This window comes from Haemorhous mexicanus, chromosome 12, assembly GCF_027477595.1.
Source record: "Haemorhous mexicanus isolate bHaeMex1 chromosome 12, bHaeMex1.pri, whole genome shotgun sequence".
NCBI classification, from domain to species: Eukaryota; Metazoa; Chordata; class Aves; order Passeriformes; family Fringillidae; genus Haemorhous; species Haemorhous mexicanus.
In genome coordinates this window covers 15,499,315-15,519,344 of record NC_082352.1, presented here as the reverse complement: position 1 = coordinate 15,519,344, position 20,030 = coordinate 15,499,315, and the positions used below count along the sequence as shown (strand labels likewise).

The 20,030-nt window shown below is 50.5% G+C and overlaps 1 protein-coding gene across 3 annotated transcripts in view; it reads right to left on the bottom strand.

Annotated features, from left to right (window-relative positions):
• The window catches only part of PLEKHG4 (pleckstrin homology and RhoGEF domain containing G4), an 85,718-nt gene extending 68,342 nt beyond the window's left edge, over positions 1-17,376 (bottom strand). For 2 of the 3 annotated variants that reach the window (XM_059857254.1, XM_059857255.1), the window contains exons 1-2: positions 16,639-17,376; positions 2,768-2,965 (exon numbers count right to left, since the gene is read on the bottom strand). In XM_059857254.1, coding sequence (XP_059713237.1) covers positions 2,768-2,965; positions 16,639-16,641 — 201 coding nt within the window. In that variant the 5' untranslated portion in view covers positions 16,642-17,376. The remainder of the gene's footprint in view (positions 1-2,767; positions 2,966-16,638) is intronic. The other variant, XM_059857256.1, reaches the window with a different exon arrangement.
• Between the last annotated feature and the right edge of the window lie 2,654 nt (positions 17,377-20,030).

Below are 20,030 nucleotides of genomic sequence, written 5' to 3'. Positions count from 1 at the left end.
AGAGGCTTATTACAGTACCTTTAACATCTCATTTTGAGGCTCAATGATTTGCTTTTCTCATGTCCAAACACTACAGAGCCAAACCAGGCCCACCAGAGGAGTGCCAGGAACACCCTCTACACCCAGAGGCTGCAGCCAGGAATAAAGCTGCCTGTGAAGAAAGAGCTGGGCACCAATGACAAAAACGGCACAAAGGTGGAATCTTCTAAAGCTACAGGGATGGTTAAGCTGGAACAGAACATTTAGCTCAGGACATCACCTCAAAGCCAGGGGCAAAATTTGGTTTTTAACTTTGTGCTAAACAGAGACAGACCTCCTTGGAACAACCTTTCCAGTCCCTGAGGAATCACACACAGGCTGATGATTTTAGTACACCCAGCTGAAGCCCATGAACTTGTCTAGTACTTCATGAAGCCATTTACACTTTTGTCAGTGCAGAGGCTGACAAAAGATCCAGAGTTCTCAAGACTTTCTACAGTAGTCATTCAGACACGAGTTAATTCTTTTCCCTCTAGCGTGTTTAGGAAATGCTCACACAGAGCAGCTGAACTACAAACTAAGGAAGAAGTATTGCTTTTGTTTAGACTCTCTAAAAGGTAGGCAAGACTTTCAAAAAGCAATTAGTAAGAAACAGTCCCCTGTGATTTCAGATTGTAAAGATGAAGAGGCATACAGTGGAGGTTTGGGGAAGAAGAGACCACAGCAAATTAAATAAATTTCGTAAATAAGAAATAGTAAATTTAAAAGATCAAACAAGCGGACTTTTAAATAAAATTTGGAATAGTCTGGGCCCAATTCTAAAGAGGGTACAAGGTACCTAGAGCTTCCCTTGATCTCCCTGTACTATCACTCTGGAAGTAAAAAAAAATTATGAGTCCTGGCCTGAAAGGGTCACAACCAAGTAAGAAAGGATCTTGTTGACCACTCTCCCGGACATTTCACACCTCACCAAAAGCCCCCAGTACCTAATGCTAAGCCTTGTGCAGCCCTTCCTAAAGGCAGCTGCCCAACCCACCCTACATCTTGTTGGTCAGTTGGGTGGGCCATCAGTATCCTGGGTTTCTCCGGTGCCACTGGCCTCATACTTTCCTCATCAGGACCCCAAGCTCCACCTGCCCTCATCTCTCCCTCCTCAGGACACCCAATGCCCACCACCCTCATCTCTCCCTCCTCAGTACGCCCAGCATTAATTGCCCTCACACCTCTCCCTCCTCACGGCCGAGCACCCTTTGCCCTCACACCTCTCCCTCCTCACGGCCGAGCACTGCAGCGCCTCGTGTTCCAACGGCCCTCCAACAGCCACCGAAGCCGCCGTGCCCGTCAAGGCGGCCCCGCGCCGCTATTGGCTGCTGCAGTCCCCCCTGTTCTCCCATTGGCTGCCGTGCGGCCGAGGCCCGCCCTGCCACCACGCCCGCGTTACCCCGCCGCGCCCTGAGGGCAGCGGGGGACGCGGTGGTTGCGCGGCCTTTGCCGTGCGTTCCTCGGCCCCTGGCCCCAACGGCTCCGCTCCGGGACGGCAGCGCCGTGCGCCCAGCTCACTGCTGCTTTCCTTCCTTCCCCTTCACCGCCCCACCTGCCCAAGGCACCGCTGGCCGCTCGGAAGCTGCCGGGATCTCGAGAAGTGGGGAAATTGCTACCTTGGCTCCTTCAGCGAGGGCGGTGTTTTGGGGAAAGCCGTGAAACATCTTGAAATAATTACCAGTTTGTACAAACGAAAAGTCTTTTGTTTCTTTAAAGGGGAAAAACACTATGCACCATAGAATTAGGAGCTCCAATTACAGATACTGATGGAATAAAAACTATTCCAGTGTTCAGGGTGGGAGAGAGCCACAAGGTTATGCACCACCTTGGATCCTCCTCGACTCACAACGATGGCAGGCACCAAGCTGGAGGCTGGTGACAATACAGGGTGACAAACACTGCACCAAAACACACTTTCAAGATGCCTACCTCACATGGATCCATCCTATGTGATGGGTCTGTCCCCCCAGTATTTCACTTACTTGAAACAAATGAGTAAATTACTATTTCGGCCTCTATTCCATATTTTTCCTCCTCCTAGAAATTCCTTGCCCTCTGCCATGAGGACTTGAATTGAAAGCTTGGCCACATTTGCATTCAGAGACAAAAAACTTAGAACAAACCCATGTTTTAGGTTGTTTGGGCTGGTTGGGTTTTTTTCATCTTGCAGACTTCGAGCCAAGTTTTGTGATGGAGGTGTTTGACTCATCGTTTCTAACATTTTAGACTCCCAACAGTAAAGCACGTTAATCTTGGACTCGTTCTGGCAGTAAATGTAACATGACTCCTCGGGGCTACTGAGCCTTGTGACCGTTCCAGCAACCATCAAAGGGGAGCTGGAGTTTTGGAAAAACACCGACTGGAAGCATTTCACCCTGCACATCATTGTGCCAGAGGTGAGAGCCCGACAGCTTCATCCACAGGGCCAGGGAACAGCTGGGGTCAGAGGCCACCCTGGTCAGACACATCTAGCAAACACTTCACTAAACCTCTTCCTGTGAATCCTTTAAGCCCTTGGTGTTCCTGATTACGGAAAGGGAGAGCACTGCTCCACACCTGATCGCTGATCTCTGAAGGGTTAAGCTTCAACAACAATTTCTCAACTATTTCCTAACTGTCTGCCTGCCCTCCCACCTAGACTGCCATACATACTCAAGCGCTTTTTGCCAGCCGTTTTGCATACAAGAGCAGAAAGAAAACTCTCCAAGAAAGCCTTCACAGGCCTTACAGAGCATGATGTACTCACACAGGCATCCTGCTGAATGCACTGCAGGATGTGCTTGGCTGGAATCAGGAAGTCTATGAGGTAGTGCAGTCCATCCCCACGGTACGTCTTCTCCACCACATCAAAAACTTGGCACAGAACAGTGGCTGCGGTAGCCTCAAATGGAGGGTAGAGTGCTGATAACGTGCTCTGAATGCAGCCGTCCAGTGATTCCGAGTCCTGCCGAGAGAGAAAGCATTAGTGGCACCGGGGCACGATCTGCCCAACGTCCAGGAGCACGGCCATCTCCAAATGCAGGAGGAATGAAGATCAAAGGAGCCAAGTGCTGTCCTTTCTGGCTTCTTTTGGCACTAGCGATCGCAGGTAAACACAAAACGCTCTCCCAAACCAGGAGTGGAGTGCTCGCAGAGCGCTGCACACAGAATTGCCAGCTTTTGCTTACGCAGCAAGTCCTTCTGCTGCCTGCGCGGGGTGGGGCGGCTGTTAGACCACACCGCAGCACGTGAGCGCGTGCGAGTGAGACAGCCATGGGGTGGGCATCACCAGCCCCGTGGTTTGGGCACACTCCTTGATGGGCTAAGGGCACCTGCAGTGGGCTGAAGCTCCTCAGCCTCCTGTGCTCTGGAGTCCCAGTACAGGATAAGGTGCCAGAGATGTTTACTCCAGAATCCCAGCACAGGATAAGGTGCCAGAGCTGTTTGGTTCTGTGGAAAGCCAGTCGCCTTGTTATTCAAAGCTGTTTGCCTCCCATGAAAGGCTCTACTGAAGGAGCCAGGAGTTTTCTGCAGTGCGAGATGCCTCACACGAGGATTCACACAATGCGTGTGAGCAGGGCTGTCTGTGGCCCCTGAGCGCACCCATTGATACCTAGTATGCCTGTTCAGGGGGATCAGAGGCAATGGCTTGCCTGCATCCACCTTCATTTGGGAGAACCTGCCAGCCAGAGCCTGCCCATAGTGTCAGGACCAATTCCAGTGCTGGAGGCCAAATTCTGAGTTATTGCATGGGTGTAAATCAAGAGAGCTTGCCAAAAAGTAACAATTAAAAAAAAAATAAAGCTGTAAAGCTGTACATATCTGGAGAGAGGATCAGGATCGCTCCTTTCTTTTCTATTTTAGAGGGGATCCCTTGGGCTAGCTTACAGCCACTGGGAGTAAGTTTTGCTTGAAAACCAAATGAAAGTTTACTCGGGTGTCTGGCCAGATCCTCATCTGATCCAAATCCACCTCCTTTCACTAGAGACAAGAAAAGCACTTCAGCTGCTTACGCAGAAGCTGTACAGACTCCTGTAGAACAGGAACAACTACACGAGCATGCCTGAAAATACACTTCAGTCCAACAGCAGGATTGGGAGAGAAAGTTAAAAAAAAGCAGTGCCACAACTGGGGAACAGTAGAACAAGGGGATCAGGAGGAAACAAATGGTTTCACTGCTTCCATCCATTGCAGCACTTCTCTGAAGATGCCTCCACCAGCCCGAGAAAGTTCAACAGTCTCAGAGCAAGCCTGAACTGACCTGCAGCCCAGCAGAGATGATGCTCCTCACACAAGCCTTCCCATCTCTCACAGTTTACCGATCTCCAAGTTCCTCCTTTAGAGGGTTGGGTGTTTAAGCACAACATAAACTCCCTGCTCTGATGCAAAACCACCTTGTAGGACAGCCTGTGGGACTGCACAGGAGAGGTGAGGACACCCAGGTGATGCCTCCACAATCCCTGCCTGCAATGAGCTGGCAGAACTATGGTGACAGGCAAACCACACACTGCCTGTGGGACAGTACTGCTTCCTTACCTTTTCTGCTCTTTCTCCTGATGTCAGCATAAGCAAGGCTAGATGGATGGCAGCAGGCTCCTAAAGTGCCCACACCTTTTCTGAGAGACAGTTTCCTCCTGCAATACTCAAGGCCAATGCAACTAGATAAACAGAGGTTAAGGAGCTATTTTTCATACAGATAGAATCATAGATTATCCTGAGTTGGAATACTTAATCCAGTATTCTTAAGCCAAGAATTCCAAAAGCAAGAGCCCTATGTGCACACTCCCAAGTGCTGAATTCTACGGGATGAGCATTTAACTCTAATTCTAAATAGGAGGAGAAGGCTGTTTTAAACAGTTTACTTTCCACTCAGAAAAATAACTTCTGTTGATACCAACCTGTCCCAGCAAGTGCCTGTGACCTTGTCAGATAAAACTGGCCTTCACACAGGTGCTCTCCCACCCCACCGGTCACCTTCTTGGGAACTATCACAGTAGCATTGCTGCTGGCAGCATTTGACAACAATCTCCCTCTGACCCTCCACAGCCCACAAGTTCAAAACATCAGTCAAAACCAGCTGGGGTTTGTTCTGCACCATCTTCTGTACTCATGCCCTGCTTGAGCAAAATTCTTTCAGATATCAATCCCTCCCCAAAATAAATTTGTTAAGCTCACTGTTGCAAATAAAACAAAGAAGTCAAAATATTTGCACATGAGTCAGTGCATCGCTCTAAGGTTCTCACACCATTCCTCCTGCCTTAGACTTCACAAAACAATTATTAACATTGGCACCAAATCAAAAATCCTTTATATGGTTAAAATAAACCAGGTCGTACCTTATCCTTTCTTTAGTAAAATACAAAATAACCATAGCCTGTAGCCATTGCAGAGTGCAGTGCTAACTGCACTCCTGAGCACAGAGGCTTTATCTCCCTCTGGCTAGATTATACCACAAAGCCATGATAGCAGTGTAGATTTCTAAGGGATAGAGAGAAGGTTTCAACCACTGCCTTTTCGTAGAAAGAGATGTTTGCACCAATCTCTGGTAATTCTGCAGGAAAAGCCCCAAACAAGAAGTAGATTCCCACTGTGCTGCACTGGATTGTAGCACCAACATCCTTGGGAGGCTACAGAACAAGGTACAGAATGAGACTACAGAGCACAGCAGCCTCCATGTGCCACAGATGAATGTGGAGGTGACGCTGCTCTTCAGTGCTCCCGCCCAGGATGGTCACCCAGGGATAGCTCCTGCCTGGAAGGAGGGTGAAACATGGCAGTGCCTCAGAAGCTACCTTGAAAATGCAGAGGGTAGAATATGGCAGAGCTTGGAGCCTCCAACAGCAACAGATTCTCCTTCAGTAGGGGACTTATTACCCAGCTCACAATCCTAGGGATGGGTCTACTTATTTGCACTAATTAGCTTCTCAGACTGCAGAGGGGCTGGAGGGAAGCACCTCAGCCAGGACTAGAAGAGGCCTCATGGTCCTGCTGTGGAATGCCAGAGCACAGATGGGCAGCCTCACACATCCAGCCTGCTGGCAGGGCCAGCTGCCATGCACGTGGAGGAGACAGGGTTTGGGAACTCATACAAACCAGAGAGAGGGATAGTGCCCTGTGGTCCTGAGGCTAATAAACCTGAAGTCTTGAGCCTATCTCACCTACATCATGGAATCCTAGAATGAGTACCACTGGAGGTCATCTAGTCCAACTTCCCTGCTCTAGAGTGCCCCAGACCATACTAGAAGCCCCCTAGACCCCTGCAGGGTCCCCTAGAGCATGTTACTTCAGGCAGCTTTTGAATATCTCCAGAGAAGGAGACTCCACAATCTCATGTCAACTTGTTCCAGAGGTTCCATCCCTTATCGCAGACAGGCAGAGTAACCCCCACCAGGCACAAGGAGAAACTTTTGTGACCCAGGATAAGTGAACAGCACCTGGAGAGAAGGAGAACAAGCTAAACCTAGAAGAATCCACAGAGGGGGCATTCCTGCCCCAGCACATTTCCACTACAACCAGCCCACAGTGGTCCCAAAGAGCTGGCAGAGCCTGGCACAGGAGCCTGCTGAAAAAAAACAGCCTCCTTCAGGGACTGCACATTTCAAGCTTCCCTGCTTCCAACACTGTTGCCACATCCCTCTCACAGGAAAGGTCCTGCACATGTGCTCCTTTTCAGCCACTGGGCACAAACACCAACAGGAGCGCTTTCCAGGCAAGCCAGAGAGCATCTCTGCAAGCAAAAGGAGCCTTGGGATTCAAATGATTCTTTGTCCATAGCACGGGAGGACCTATAAACTCCAGCTCACTGCCACCACTCCACCACACCTCCCAAAAGAGAAACATGCTTTTAAAATAACTCCTCTATAAATCAAGGCGCTAAATAAAGCCCAGGTTAAGGTCATGTCCGGCCAAACTGGCTTTCACTGCTGCTCAGCTGAGAGCCAGCTGCAGGGGCTGGAGCACAGGGACAGAAGAGGAAAGCACCACACGGATGGGATGGGATGGGATGGGATGGGATGGGATGGGATGGGATGGGATGGGATGGGATGGGATGGGATGGGATGGGATGGGATGGGATGGGATGGGATGGGATGGGATGGGATGGGATGGGATGGGATGGGATGGGATGGGATGGGCTCCATGGCCTGGGCTGAGCCATGTGACAGGAATGACCTAGCATGGTCCCACCCAGGAGGCCAGGGGAGCAGTGAGAACCCTGGTGGGAGGACTTCACAACTGGCAGAGGGCTTCGGTCTGAACCGTGGGTGGGTGGGCTGCCCTCTTTCCCCTGCATATCACAGGAGGCATGGATGCTGTGACAAATAGAGCAATAAAGACTGTTGTGGCAGAGCTCTGCTGCTCAGCCCTTAGAGCCCCACTCCACCACAAACTGCAGCAAGAACCAGGAGTCAATCAGAAATGAAGCTACGAGTGCCTGGGCAGAAGAGGAGCCCAGCAGCTGTTGCAAACCTGCTTAGGGGATGTATCTACTTCTCCTGGTGCAGCAGACACTGCAGGTTGGAAGAGGAGTCTGTCATGAGGCATCCGGAGTAACCAGGAGCTTCTTAGGCTTTTCTAGGTGCACTGATTGAATTTTCTGCCTGCGTTTGTGGGCATAAGGAGAGCAATATAGCAGCTCCAGCCACTGGGAACTCCTGTCATTCTACATTTCTTTCTTACTCAGAACTGAACTTCTTCCTCTTCGGTACCTACTGCTCACCAATTAAGTCTGCACCCTGGAGAACCTCCTCCAGGTTTGGAGAACAAAACATCAGCCTGCCTGGGGAGCAGAGAGGTCATCCCCAGGGCTACACACACACACTTCACACAGTATCAGAATATCTGTGCTCTTCAAGCAAGAGACAGCAACCCCACTGGCTCAGGACAATGTAAATCAATGCATGGGAGGCCTGCAATGCTTCTGGACCCACCTGGGACAGCAAAGCCTTGGCAGCATTTTCCGTACAACTCACCTAAGCACTTTGATCATTTTGCCTACAAAGTACTGAGTCTTGGTCAAGGCGAACATGAAGAGGCACAAATCTTCCCTGTTGACAGCCCAGATGCTGTCTGCAGACTACCAAAAATGATTTGTTTTGGTGAGACCAGACTAACAGTTTGACTAACCCATGACTTATGGCAGACAGCGCTCCTTTCCAGCAGGCTGGACTGGCCCATGTAACATGCTGAGGGTTCATCCCGCAACAGGAATTTAGTTAAAGAACCTACAGCTCTGCTTTCACAAACCTACACTCTCATTTGAGCTGCCAGAGAATGAAACTACATGTGCCAAAGTGCCCCAGTTAAATCCAGAGCTTGCCATGGCTTGGCAGAGCAAGGAGCATAGCTGGGCAGTGGAGCAGAGCCCAGCAAGGCTGCGAGCACAGCAAGTGGTGCCCGTGGTACACCCAGCTCTGAGTCATGGAGCGTCTGGGCTCCCGCTCAGCAGGGAGACCTTGCCAGAGCTCCCGCAACTTTGTCCTTCTTCTGCCAGCTGCCTGGAGCGTGGCCACGTCCTGCACGCACCCACTTTGTCCCCTCTTGCCCAGGTGCCAAGACACAGTGCAAAGGCAGAGCAGGAGAGACCAGAGTGTGCAAAGGTGAGGGGAAGAAATGACCCAACCCTCCCACACCCCAGACTGGAAAGTAGAAATAATAGCAAAACTGGGGAGAGGCAGAGCTCCAAGCAGCACAACACAGCGCCTGCCCATGGCTCCCAGCCAGCTTTGGGACTGGGGGAAAAGGAGCTCGCAGCAGGGGCTGAGCAGGGCTGGGTTAGCTGGTCCCTCTGCCAGCAAAGGCTGCTGTGCTGCACCACTTGGCTGGGGCTGCTCAGATCTCAGCTGACGTGAGAAACCTCATTTCCAGTAAAAACAGACCTCTGGGCTTTCCATGAAGCCTTTCCACTTTCTGACACAGAGCCGAAAGACAGACTGCTTTCCCTTTAAATAAAGGAGACATTTCTGTGTTCAGAAAGGTCTCTGGCTAAAAAGAAGGCTTGTTTTTCTGACAAAATTTGAGATTTCCCACTCCATTGCTGCAGAGAGGAGAACCCTCCCAGCCCCATTTCCTGAGCTGTTCTAATCACAGCGGCAATGAGTTCAAGAGAGAAAAATCTTCCCAGAGCAAGTGCCAGCTCCCCCCTCTGTTGCTTGCTCTGAGGCTCAGGGGGAGGCTGAGAAGAGGGCGCCTGCCTTCGGCACCCTGCCTTCCTCTAGATAAAATAATGTATTATTATTAAGAGGTGCAGCTATAGAGGTAGGCATTCCAACTCCTGTAATTACACCACCTTCCTGTGAGATAACCAGGAACAGCTCTACCTGCTCTTTGGGCTATTGTTTTAGGCTTTACAGGGAGAAAAGTACAGCACCCAGTTCCACTTGGGAGGCAAGTGTTTCTTAGGAGGCAGTCTTACCCAGGCCAGCTTTGCTGAAGAGTTCTACCTCCAAAAGCAAGCTGCTTTCTGCATGCCACCATGGCATCCCTTGCAGAGGGCATGGCTGTAGCCTGGCTCAGCTCCCCTACACTGAGGCAGGTAGGACTGCTCCGTAGCCTGTGGATAAACCAGCTCCTACAGCTTTTCAGGGAGTGGTGCTCTGCAGACGGAGCTCAGAGAATCATTTCCAGATGCCTCCCTCTGTTCTCCCAGCCCTACTCGGTGTTGACGCGGCTGCGGCAGCCAAAGCAGCTCCTACTGGGCAGCACACAGGATTATCATTCCAGGCACTGCAGGAAAACAAGCGCTTGGAAGCGATTAACTCATGATCTCTCATTTAATTAAACAAAGGGAAAAATGATGTATTTGCTTTTCAGCTCTGAGGTCCCTGTTCTGCGCATGCTGTAGGTCTGGGCCTGCGCAGCTGGGGAAAGGCCCAAAGCTGGGTGATCTCTCCAAGCTTAGCCTTGGTTTGTTTTCACTCAAGGGGGGACACCCCAGATTCCTTTGAAAGTGATGCATGACCTCCTGTGAGCTTCAAGCTTTGGAGTGCACAACTACACCAATGCTGCCCTTGTGTTGGAGCAAAAGGCAGGGAATAGCAGGCAGCAGAGGCAGCCTGGTTCAAGTACATCCCTGGCTCTGCACCACACTGCAGGTGGTCTAACACAGGCATTATCATATGACAACACGACTGGTCACCTGAGCCTGCTCCCCAGCCCAAGAACCCTGTTTACTTGGGTCCAATACAGCACCTTCCCCCTAATTCACCTTACATCTCTCTACCCTTCAGGTTTTTTTCAGCTTTTCTGGAGAAGAGATTTTAACTTTCTCCTTTGTCTGTGCAACATCCAACACATCAGAAGAGCTGCTGACAACTGCTGAAGATTAAAGAGGCCAAAGTGGGGTGACCCACAATCCAAGAAAGTTGTCTTTTAGTCAGAGTGGGGAAGAACTGGGAAATGAAGCATTTTCTCACAGGGGCATGTCTTGCTCCCAAAGGAGTTCTCAATGTACTGAGCAGGAGATAGGTCTTTTATCCATAGCAACAAATGAGCCCTGGTCTCAAAGACCAGTTACTTTCTATCAGAAATAGATCAAGGAGATGATATAGGTGTTTAAAGGGCAGCTGAGTGAACAGATCAAAGCCCTGTCCTTAAACAGACATCTTCCAACTGAAACAAGTGCCTGCAAGTGGATGAGAGAGCTGTGTTTTATACACACCATCCTACAGCTGGACACCAGCTTATTTTGGTTTAGTTTAATCAAGGGATTAAGTCCTTAATCTGAACTGTCTAAGCACAGATTTTTATTTTTTTTAAATATCACTGGCATAGCTCTAACAATGCAATTAATTAAACAGGTTGTACTCTGTGTGCTGCAAAGCTTTGGGTACTTTTAGAACAACCTTCCCAGCAACAGACTCATGCTGGAATAGCGTGAGTGCTGGCAGTCATGGTTTCACTGCCCATTGTTAGCCATGTGCACCTTTCCACCTCCTCGAGACCACCTGGAGCTCTCCTCTTCCCTCCTGCTGCCAGCCTGCACAGCCTGCCCTGCCCTGGGCACCAACACTCTGCCCATGGCACCGTATGCCACAGTCCAGCCAGGGACCTCCACATTCCAAGTGTCATGTTCCTACAACAGGCCCAGACAAGGCTTGCTAAATCCTGTTAGATATCACAGTCAGAGCCAAGAATTTCACAGGCTACTTCTGTACAAGTCCTGAGACTTGCAGCCAACTCCCATTCTTTATAGGGCTCAGTCTACAAATGCACTAAAAACCTTTTTTCTGCCATGGAACAAAAGAAATTGCTTGAGCTCATGCACCCCATTATTAGTGATAGAATTTACTCTGCTCTCAACTTCAGGCATTGGCATCCATCTGGCAAACCAGCCCAAGCAGCAGCATGTTGTGCCCCTTCTTATTTCTACCTAATGGGTACTAACTAGCAGGGCACTCCAGGCAGAGGAAAGATTTCTTTATACCAGCCAGCTATAAAATACCCGAAGTAAATTCTTCACCAAACAGGTCAGCTCATTTTAACACCTTTTAGTCAGAGGCTTTAGGCCATAGCCAAACCCTTGTGTTCAGACACCCATCTGCGGGCATCTTACAACAGATGGGCAGCCGCCTGTGCTCAAAAAGAAAATGATAATCCTTCATCAGGCCATCTGATGAGTGCCAAAAATGATCTACATGGGGTCAGTACTTAGAGTATTAGTTCTGTGCCAGTGTTGCACACATTGTGGACTCATGTTCAGATCTCACCCCTTTCTTTTGCAAGGTGCACGAGCTGCTGGACAGACTCCCATAGGGACTGGTGGATTCTCCATGTCTTGCAACCTCCATAACTGAGGGTGAATGCCACAGAAAAATTATCCTCTTTCAGTTAAAGAGCTCCCAGACTCCATATGGAAACTAGGTGACACTCTACAGTCCCAATATCCCATAACAGATGAGCCATAGTTCTTTTTGGCCTTAAACACACTGTGTTACCATGTGCTCATGAAATATGAGTCCTGCTATGTCAGAGGGGCACAGAAACTGCTCTGAAGCAGAGCTGCAATTCCAGGAGGGGATGGCTGAGCACATGAGAACACAGTAAGTGTAGACCTTGGAGGAGCACATCCCTGCACACCATTGATGGGAGAAAGCACCCAGCAGCAGTCATCAGATGCTTCTTAGGAAGAGGCTGTGAGGAAAGATGAGCCAGAAGGACAGAGCAGGCAGCTCCAAGATGCCCATGGTTATGCCAGCTCAGCCATGGGCCACTCCAAGAAGCATCAGTCTGTGCTGAAGAAGGGAGAAGTGTTCCTTGTCAGGGGGACCAAGATTTGTTCCAAGGCTGTCTGAGCTCACTGGGGAACAGACACGTGTGCTCAAGCTCTCCTCCTCCCCCTAAGCAGCAAACCTGGGATAGATTCAGATGAAAACATTTCCCCTATATTTGGATACAGCACTAAATGCGTGCCTCCCAGAAAGCTAAGTAAATCAGTCATAAATTCAGGGCATTTCTTTCATTAAACTCCCGAGTTAGAAAGGGGTGAACACAGGCTTTTAAAGCTACTCCCTTTATAGATTTTTTTTTCCAAACAGAAAACAGTCTCACGTGTCCCATTATTTCCATACATATCAAAGGAGGGTGGAGATTTAACTAGCAATTTCTAAAAGATCTTTGTGCACAGAAGGGATGTATGCCAAAACGTGGGTGGTTATAAGCCCAAACACAAAGGAGAATACATCCACAGGCATTTTTCCCCTTGATCCATTAACGGGCCTGCATACCAGCCTCCTGAGCATATGAGAGGGACCTTGTTCAAAAGGTAAATGTATTCAGCAAGATGACAACAGACAGCAAATAACCCACATCCTTTAACCATGTTGGAGGCTCAGCAATGCTGGGGTCTTGTTGGGAAGCACTGAGATTTGACAAGCAGCCTCAGGGAAGGTATCCTCCCGAAGGAACCTGCTCAGGAACCTCTGCCACACCTAACACAGGCTGCAAAGCTCAAGGTGGACACCTAGCTAAGGTCATCAGAACTCCAGCAGCTTTCCTTCTCTGCAGCATGCAAACCACAATCCAGCCACAGCAGTGTGCCCCATTGCAGGGGACCATAAGGCCCCATGGAGAATCCCCTTTACCCCATCCACCAGTGTCCAGGAGGAGCACATGCAAGTCTTCTCTTCAGCTGAGCCATTTGTTTCCATTCAAATCAACGGCTGGTTGTACCAGCTGAAGCAAGGGTTCATCCTGGGCTTTCCAGACTGATGGCAGGATGGCAAATCTGAGCAGACAAAGATTTTCAGATTCATTCTGTGCTGCTTTGATCTTGGAAGTTTCAGCTTGGTGTCCAGTGATGCAAAAAATAGGATACATATGAAACCAGCACTTACCACAAGAAAGGCCCCATTTTTTGTTAATATTTTAATGAAAGACTAACCCAGCCAACAGAGGTGAGGCACTTGGTGTGGCAGAGAGGTATAAGCAAGGCCAAACCTTCAGAATCAACAAGGGCATGTTTACTCACTTCTCTGAGCTGCAAACCAGGTACTGTGAGTGGTGCAAAAAACACAGAGCATCCCATGGCCAGAAGTGGGCAGCTTCACCCTGGCAAGCTCTCCTTGCTTTTTACTCCTCTTCAGTCAGCAACACATCTGGTCCCAGTGCTACTACTCGCTTTTTCAGACCTTGGTGACACTGAGCTCTGCAGGACTAGAACAAGGGGTTCCATCATGCATAAACAGCCAAGAACACAAACAAGTGCTCTAGTTCAAGAGCCTACAGGTGGGTTCAGTTTATAGTTTCTGTAGGACACCTTGATTATTTCAACAGAGATTTTTTTCAACACTTCAGTGCTAAAGGAGCCCGTAGGCCCTGTGATGCGACTTCTACCCACACTCAGCACCAATGCTCAGGTTAAGGTTGTGCACAGCCTGTAGGACGGTAAAAATTTTACACAGATTGGTTGCAGACAGGGTTACATTTGAGATGCAACTAGAAAATGAGGTTCTGTGAGCTGAGAACTGTGACTGTGCTCTAGAATTTAGAGTAGACATGCTGGCTATCTTGTCTGAAGTGACTAGCCACGAGATGCTGACAAGGCTCTCATGTTATGGTCTCTTCTGCTATAGCAAGGTATGCCTTCAGAGCCAACTACCCATGAGGGCAGGTGGCCAGCAGCACCTGCATTCAGCCATTATTTTTATTGTTACAATGAACAGCACGTTCACCTGCCCAGAGCTCTTGAAAATAAGCTGGGCAAAATGCAAGTTGTCAACCTTGTTACCCCAGAGGAGGTGCTTTCAAACTGCTTCCATGTGCTCAGAATTATGTCTCTGGACTTTGTCTGTGTTCCAACATCTTGCTCATGGTTTTGGCACAGAAATAAAGAAAGAAGATCCCCAATGCTTAAAGCTCTTTGTGATTCCCAGACTCACTTCCTTCCCACCCTGGGAGAAGACATAACTGGAGGAAGAAAGACCCTATTTTTTGCTGAAACCCATCCTCTCTCCCACCAGCATAAGGTGCCACCAGAACTTCTCTGAGGAAGCACCAGGAATGGTGAATCCTGTGAATACCAGGGAATGAAGATAGATCCCAAGTCACAAAAGCCATGATGGGTGAGCAAGGTAGACAGAGCCCAGCCAGACTCCTGCACTGCTCTCACCATGGAGTCTCCACAGCTCTAGAAGTCACTTCTAGTGAAACTGGGCTACTTTAGCCCAAGCTGTCTCACCCATTTGGTGCTTTGGGCGTCTCCCAGCTGCCACAACCTTATGTACCCATACACACACATCAGCTCTAACACTGAAACCCCATGAAAATTAATCACCTGCCTCACACAGCAGTGGTGCCTTGCCAGACCTCCATCAGGAGCCAAGTCTCCAAGAGTCCTGCAGGCTGCTGGAGGCCATGGAAGGTCTCCTACAGGCCAGCAGACTGACACACATTCACTGAGATCCAAATCTTTTGCCTGCAGGGTTTGTTTGATTTACCAGGACACAAAAAACTCAAGGTAATCAGAACAGCTTGGAGCTACAGTCACAACTTGATTACTCACAGAAATGCACCTCCCAAAATGTAGATTGGTCTACCACAACCTTGAGAACAGATACCTGCCATGGACCAGAGGTGTCCACAATGTGGCCAGCACTCAGTGCTGGGTCTGGTGCAGCTTGGCCTCTGGCTCCTATTCCTTCCAGCTGCACTCAGCCCCTGAGAGGCACACGATCCCTCCTCAGCAGTGATACAGAGTCCTTGAATGCCCAACCACCCAGACTGGTCATGGCACTGCTCTTCACAAAGGCCCCTGCTTCAGACAGCTTTTGCTATCACACATTAAAATAACATCAAGGAGGGGGTTGTAAGCCCTTGGGAATCAGAAAGACACCTCCATTCTGAAGGAGCAGAGCAGTAGAAACCAGTCTCTGCCTCCAGCCTCCAAGGGCAGAATTTCACAAGCACTGCTCCAGCCCATGTGGCAAAATGCAGCCCATGAGACTGCAAGGGATGGCCCCAACCCTGCACAACCCCAAGCAGTGCTCTCCTTTGATTTCAACTCCATAATATAACCTGCATAGACCAAAAATTGCCCAGAACACACTGGGTATGAGGTGAGGGAAAGAGGTCTTCTGACTGGGATGGAGAAGTAGAAGTGAGATGCCTCCAGAAGAATAGCAGAGGAGAGCACACCATGGCTCTGACAGGCCTGTGAGGTACCACAGGATTCTCTGCAAAGGAGCTGGAGGGTAGTAAAGGGAAAAGATATGGGTCTATAAACTTCGCTCAACTTGTAGAAGTCAGAATTCAACTCATCCCTCAATGAAAGCCAAGTTTCTGCAGGCTCAGAAGCTGAACTTTTAAAGGGCAAGTCACTGCCAGGCACAGCAGCAATGCAAGCTGCTTGTCCTCCTCATGGATTTTGTTCCCTCTGCTTTGGGGAAGCAGCCCCTAACAAAGCAGGAGACCTCCAGGAGATTTGGGGTTGCTGGGCACATGGATCTCAGCCTGAGCCTAGCATCAAACCATCAGAAGCAGGACTGGTGCTCAGTGGGATGTCACCACAGAGCCAGCAATCCCTCCAGCTACTGACAGCTCAGGGCTGGGCACCTCTGTTTGCAGGGCAGTGCCAGTGTGACTGGGCAGGGGACAGCCCTGCAGCCACTCCCAAGGAGTCTGGGTGCTCTGCTGCCCACTGGGCTCACCATCCTTTCCCCTCTCCAAAGAAAGACTCCCACATGCAGAACTTGACACCGAAAAGGAACATCCCTGTCCAGCTCCAGGGGTTCTCTGGATGCCCACTCTGGGCAGGAGAAAAGGCTCTGCAAGAGGGCAGTGCCCAGAGCCACAGAGCAGGATTGGCAGAGTGAGGGCAGGAGGAGAGCCCAGCATCCAGGCAGCACAAAAGACAAGGCTCTGTCCGAACTGACCCATCCCAACTTCTTGCTCCAGCGCTGTGCCTGATAGGCGCCTCGCAGGGGTCAGTGCAAACAAGAAGTTTGTGTCCCTGCAGCCACCGCCCGGACTGGCACCCAGGAGTGCAGTGTGCCACTCGAGTAACGGGAAATGCCAAAAGAGCTCTTTCCCACTCCCGGCATTAACGCCGTGCGCTGGCTCCAGGCGGGCTGTCCCGATAGCAGCTTCGTCCCGCACAGCCCTGCTCGTGCCCAGGGCAAGAGCCCCTCGCAGAGATTTCCTTACCATGTTCCCGGCCTCCTATATTCCCCCTTACTTCCAAAGACAGCGTTTTTTCTCTTTTTCCTCCATGTGTGCGACGGGGCGTCTCCTCTCCTCTCCGACGTGAACCACCGAAGCACTTTGAGTTCTGGACTGTAATCCAAGCCCTCACCGCCCCCAGCACAGCTCCAACTAATCTAACTCATGACACTACCGGGGCTGAGCAGGGGACCTCGAAGGTTTCTCTGACAGCCAACTCCAGCGTTAGACGGCAGAGGGGCATAGCGAGAGCAAGGTGCCGCATCCCCCAGCTCTGCGGGGACCTTTCGGACACGGGCAGAGCCAGAAGCGCTCCCGGGCTGCTCCTTACGGCACCGCTGCTCTCCGCGTCCCCCAGAGCGCCTGGCCCGCCGCTCAGACCCGCTTAATGCAGACGCGTCGTGGCAGGGAGCTGCCTTCGCCCGGGAAGATCTGAATAGCTGCTGGAGGAGAATAAGGCAGGCATCCCGAGAAGGTCTCCAGCTTCCCAAAGAGGCTTCCAGCAAAATGCTCCCCCCTTGCCTCCTCTCGGCTTGTTTTTCTCTAAGTCCAGGGAAGTTTCTCCACTCCACGAGATCCTGAGGCGCCGCCCCAGGTTAAGTAAAGTGCCGAGGAATACAGGGAGAGTGCTCTGAAATATTGTTTTTCTAACTTCTAGAAGGAAAACAGAGAGCAGTGACCGCTTCAGGCAACAGCAACAAACTGCACTGGGATCAGGCAAGAGATGTAGAGACCTCACCCCCTCCCAAAGGAATAAGTAATTTAACACGGCAAGTTTCTCCACCCCTCCATTAATTGTTTAAGATGGCCAGGGGCCAAAATACTGCCCGAGCAGTGGGGAAGGTCACCAAACAGGCAGGCAGCAGCCTCCAGAAGTGACAACGGGAAAGGGCAGAGCCACAGAGGCGGAGAGAGAGGAGAGAGGCAGGTGCCGCGGGGCATCCTAGGATCTGCTGACACACAAAGGCTTTGTGTAACGGGAAGCAGGGCGGGAAGTGACACACAGGCAAAACCTGGGCACGAGATGCAGGGCCTGGGACCAGAAACTGCCTCCCCAGCCTGAGCAGGGCATGGTCTCAGCAGTCTCGGTTGGGACTGACCCTCCATCAAGGAGTTCACAGTGCTGGAACTTGGTTGTCCCCACTTATGGGAGAGGTCACACAATCGAATCCATCTCCAAGAGACAGGGTGACTCAGGCAGGATGTGAGAGCCCACAGCAGAAGGGAAGACATCTCCTTCTCCTGCATGGACAAGCAGAACAGCACAGGGTCCTTGCTGGCAGCAGATTGAGCAACTGCTGCCAATACCTCTGCTGCCTTGGCTTAAGGGGCAGAGTCCCACAGCTTTCCCAACCCCTGCTCCACAGGGCCAGCAGCAGAGGCCATGCCAGCTAGTCCAGCTCAAGACCACCCTCAGATACTCCTCTCCCAGGGAAGACTGACAACAGTTTGTCCTAAAACCCCTTTGCATATGATAGCCTCATCACGTTTCCAGACCCAACCAGCAATGGGGAGTTTGAGCAGCCCCAAAGCCGACCATTCAATCCACCAGCTGCTTGGTGTGCTGCTGCATTTCCTTAAGCCAAAGAGATGTCCTGCTAAAAGGGGCTGTGACACTGACAGTGACCAGAGCTGAGCAGCTGCCTCACTGTTCAGCGCTTGGCTCTAAAAAAGCCCAGGCTTTCAGAGGCCCCTCCATGGCCTGGAACAGCCTGTCAGCTTCTCCCCACAGCAGCACTCCATCTGTAGGCAGTGTCCATGTCAGGTGGCAGCAGTTGCTAATGCCAAACTGGGTGAAGGAGAGCATCCCTGCCACCTCAAGTATTAACAACCCAGCACAGGCACAGGCACAACATAGTTGTCATCTGCAACAACTAATTTGAGATCTTAGATCTTTACTGTGCATGCAAGAGAGCCTCTTTCCCCCTCATATTCCTATTAGGAGGATGAGGAGCCTGGCATACCTCCCCAGCAGAGCCTCTGACCACAGCTTTCAGGGTCTCTATAAGGCTACATTTGCAGAGTAGCTTTGTCCTTCATCTATTCCTCCAGGATCTCTCCTACACAATGAGCTACATTTGGCTAACCTTTGCAATATCCTCCTGCAGGTGCCTGCTGGGAGTCTCCCTAGGGACTGGCCCACTCCCAGAGAAGAGAGAGCACCAGGAGTGATGTCTCTGCAGCACATGACAAGCCCTGTGCTATCAGAAGTACCAGGCTATTTCTGTTGGAGGCATATCCCCATTGCAGAATAAAAGGAGGTAGAAGAGATCCAACGGGCCTCTCACACCCCGGTGTTTTAGGGAAAACTGTAGAAACAGTTTTATGTACTGTTTCTACAACTGCAGTGTTACATGTATGTTTCCTTTCAGGAGGCCATGGCTGCCCAGGGCAGCACAAATTGCAGAATCATAGAGAAATCCTGAGCTGGGAGGGACCCACAAGGATCAGATGCTATTCATTGTTCTGCACAGGACAACCCCAAAAATTATACTGTGTGTGATTGCACCAGCCTTGCACACAACTATTTTTATCCAGCAAACAGGTCACTGCAATTACCCTGGGTTCTGCAGAGGAACCAGTCTCCAAATAGAGATCTGGAGTCTCAAAAAAGTCTGGTAATCAGCAGCCTGGGTAACAAGCCTGGGCACTTCGGGGCTTTTCCAGTTGCAGGCCAAAGCTCCTGCTCCTTCAGGGGGGCTACTGCACAAGCCAGGAGCTACCTCAGCTTTGAAACAGAGACATGCTCACCAGGCAGCACAATGCAGAGCCAAGTAGGGCTGGGACATCCCCATAGCCCATGGTGATGAGGGGGATGGAGCAGAGCAGAGAACCTGCTCCCATGCTGTTACTGAACTGGTCAGGTCTCCTACACTCAGACCTTTGGTAGCAGATCCAGGGTGAGAAGATTTTGGCTTTCTTGTCTCCTTCAGGTGGCTTGCACAGGCCTAGGAGCACAAGGTTGTCATCTCCTTTAGTTCTGAATTACCCGCTAAGATACTGTCAAGCCGCCTAATTTCAGTTCTCTGATGGCCAGAAAGAGAAAAGTGGTATAGGAGCTTGCAGCATCCCCATAAACAGACCAGGAAGGCACCATGGAGGTACTCAGAATCTTGTTCCTACCCCATTTCCCATGACAAAAGAAAGCTCTCCACAAGCTCTCCAGTCAACACCACTCAGAAGGATGCAGGGAAGTTAGCAGTGCCGTTTATAGAGGCTGCCAAACACAAGAGCAGCTTAGAGCCCAATCTCACACCTCCTCCCTTTCCTACACTGCACTTAAAGCTCAGGAGCACCTTCCCCCATAAGTTTTTCCAGGCAGAAGAACCTGAGTGCAGCTCACCCCCATCCCAGTCAAGGCTGTGACGTGATTTCCT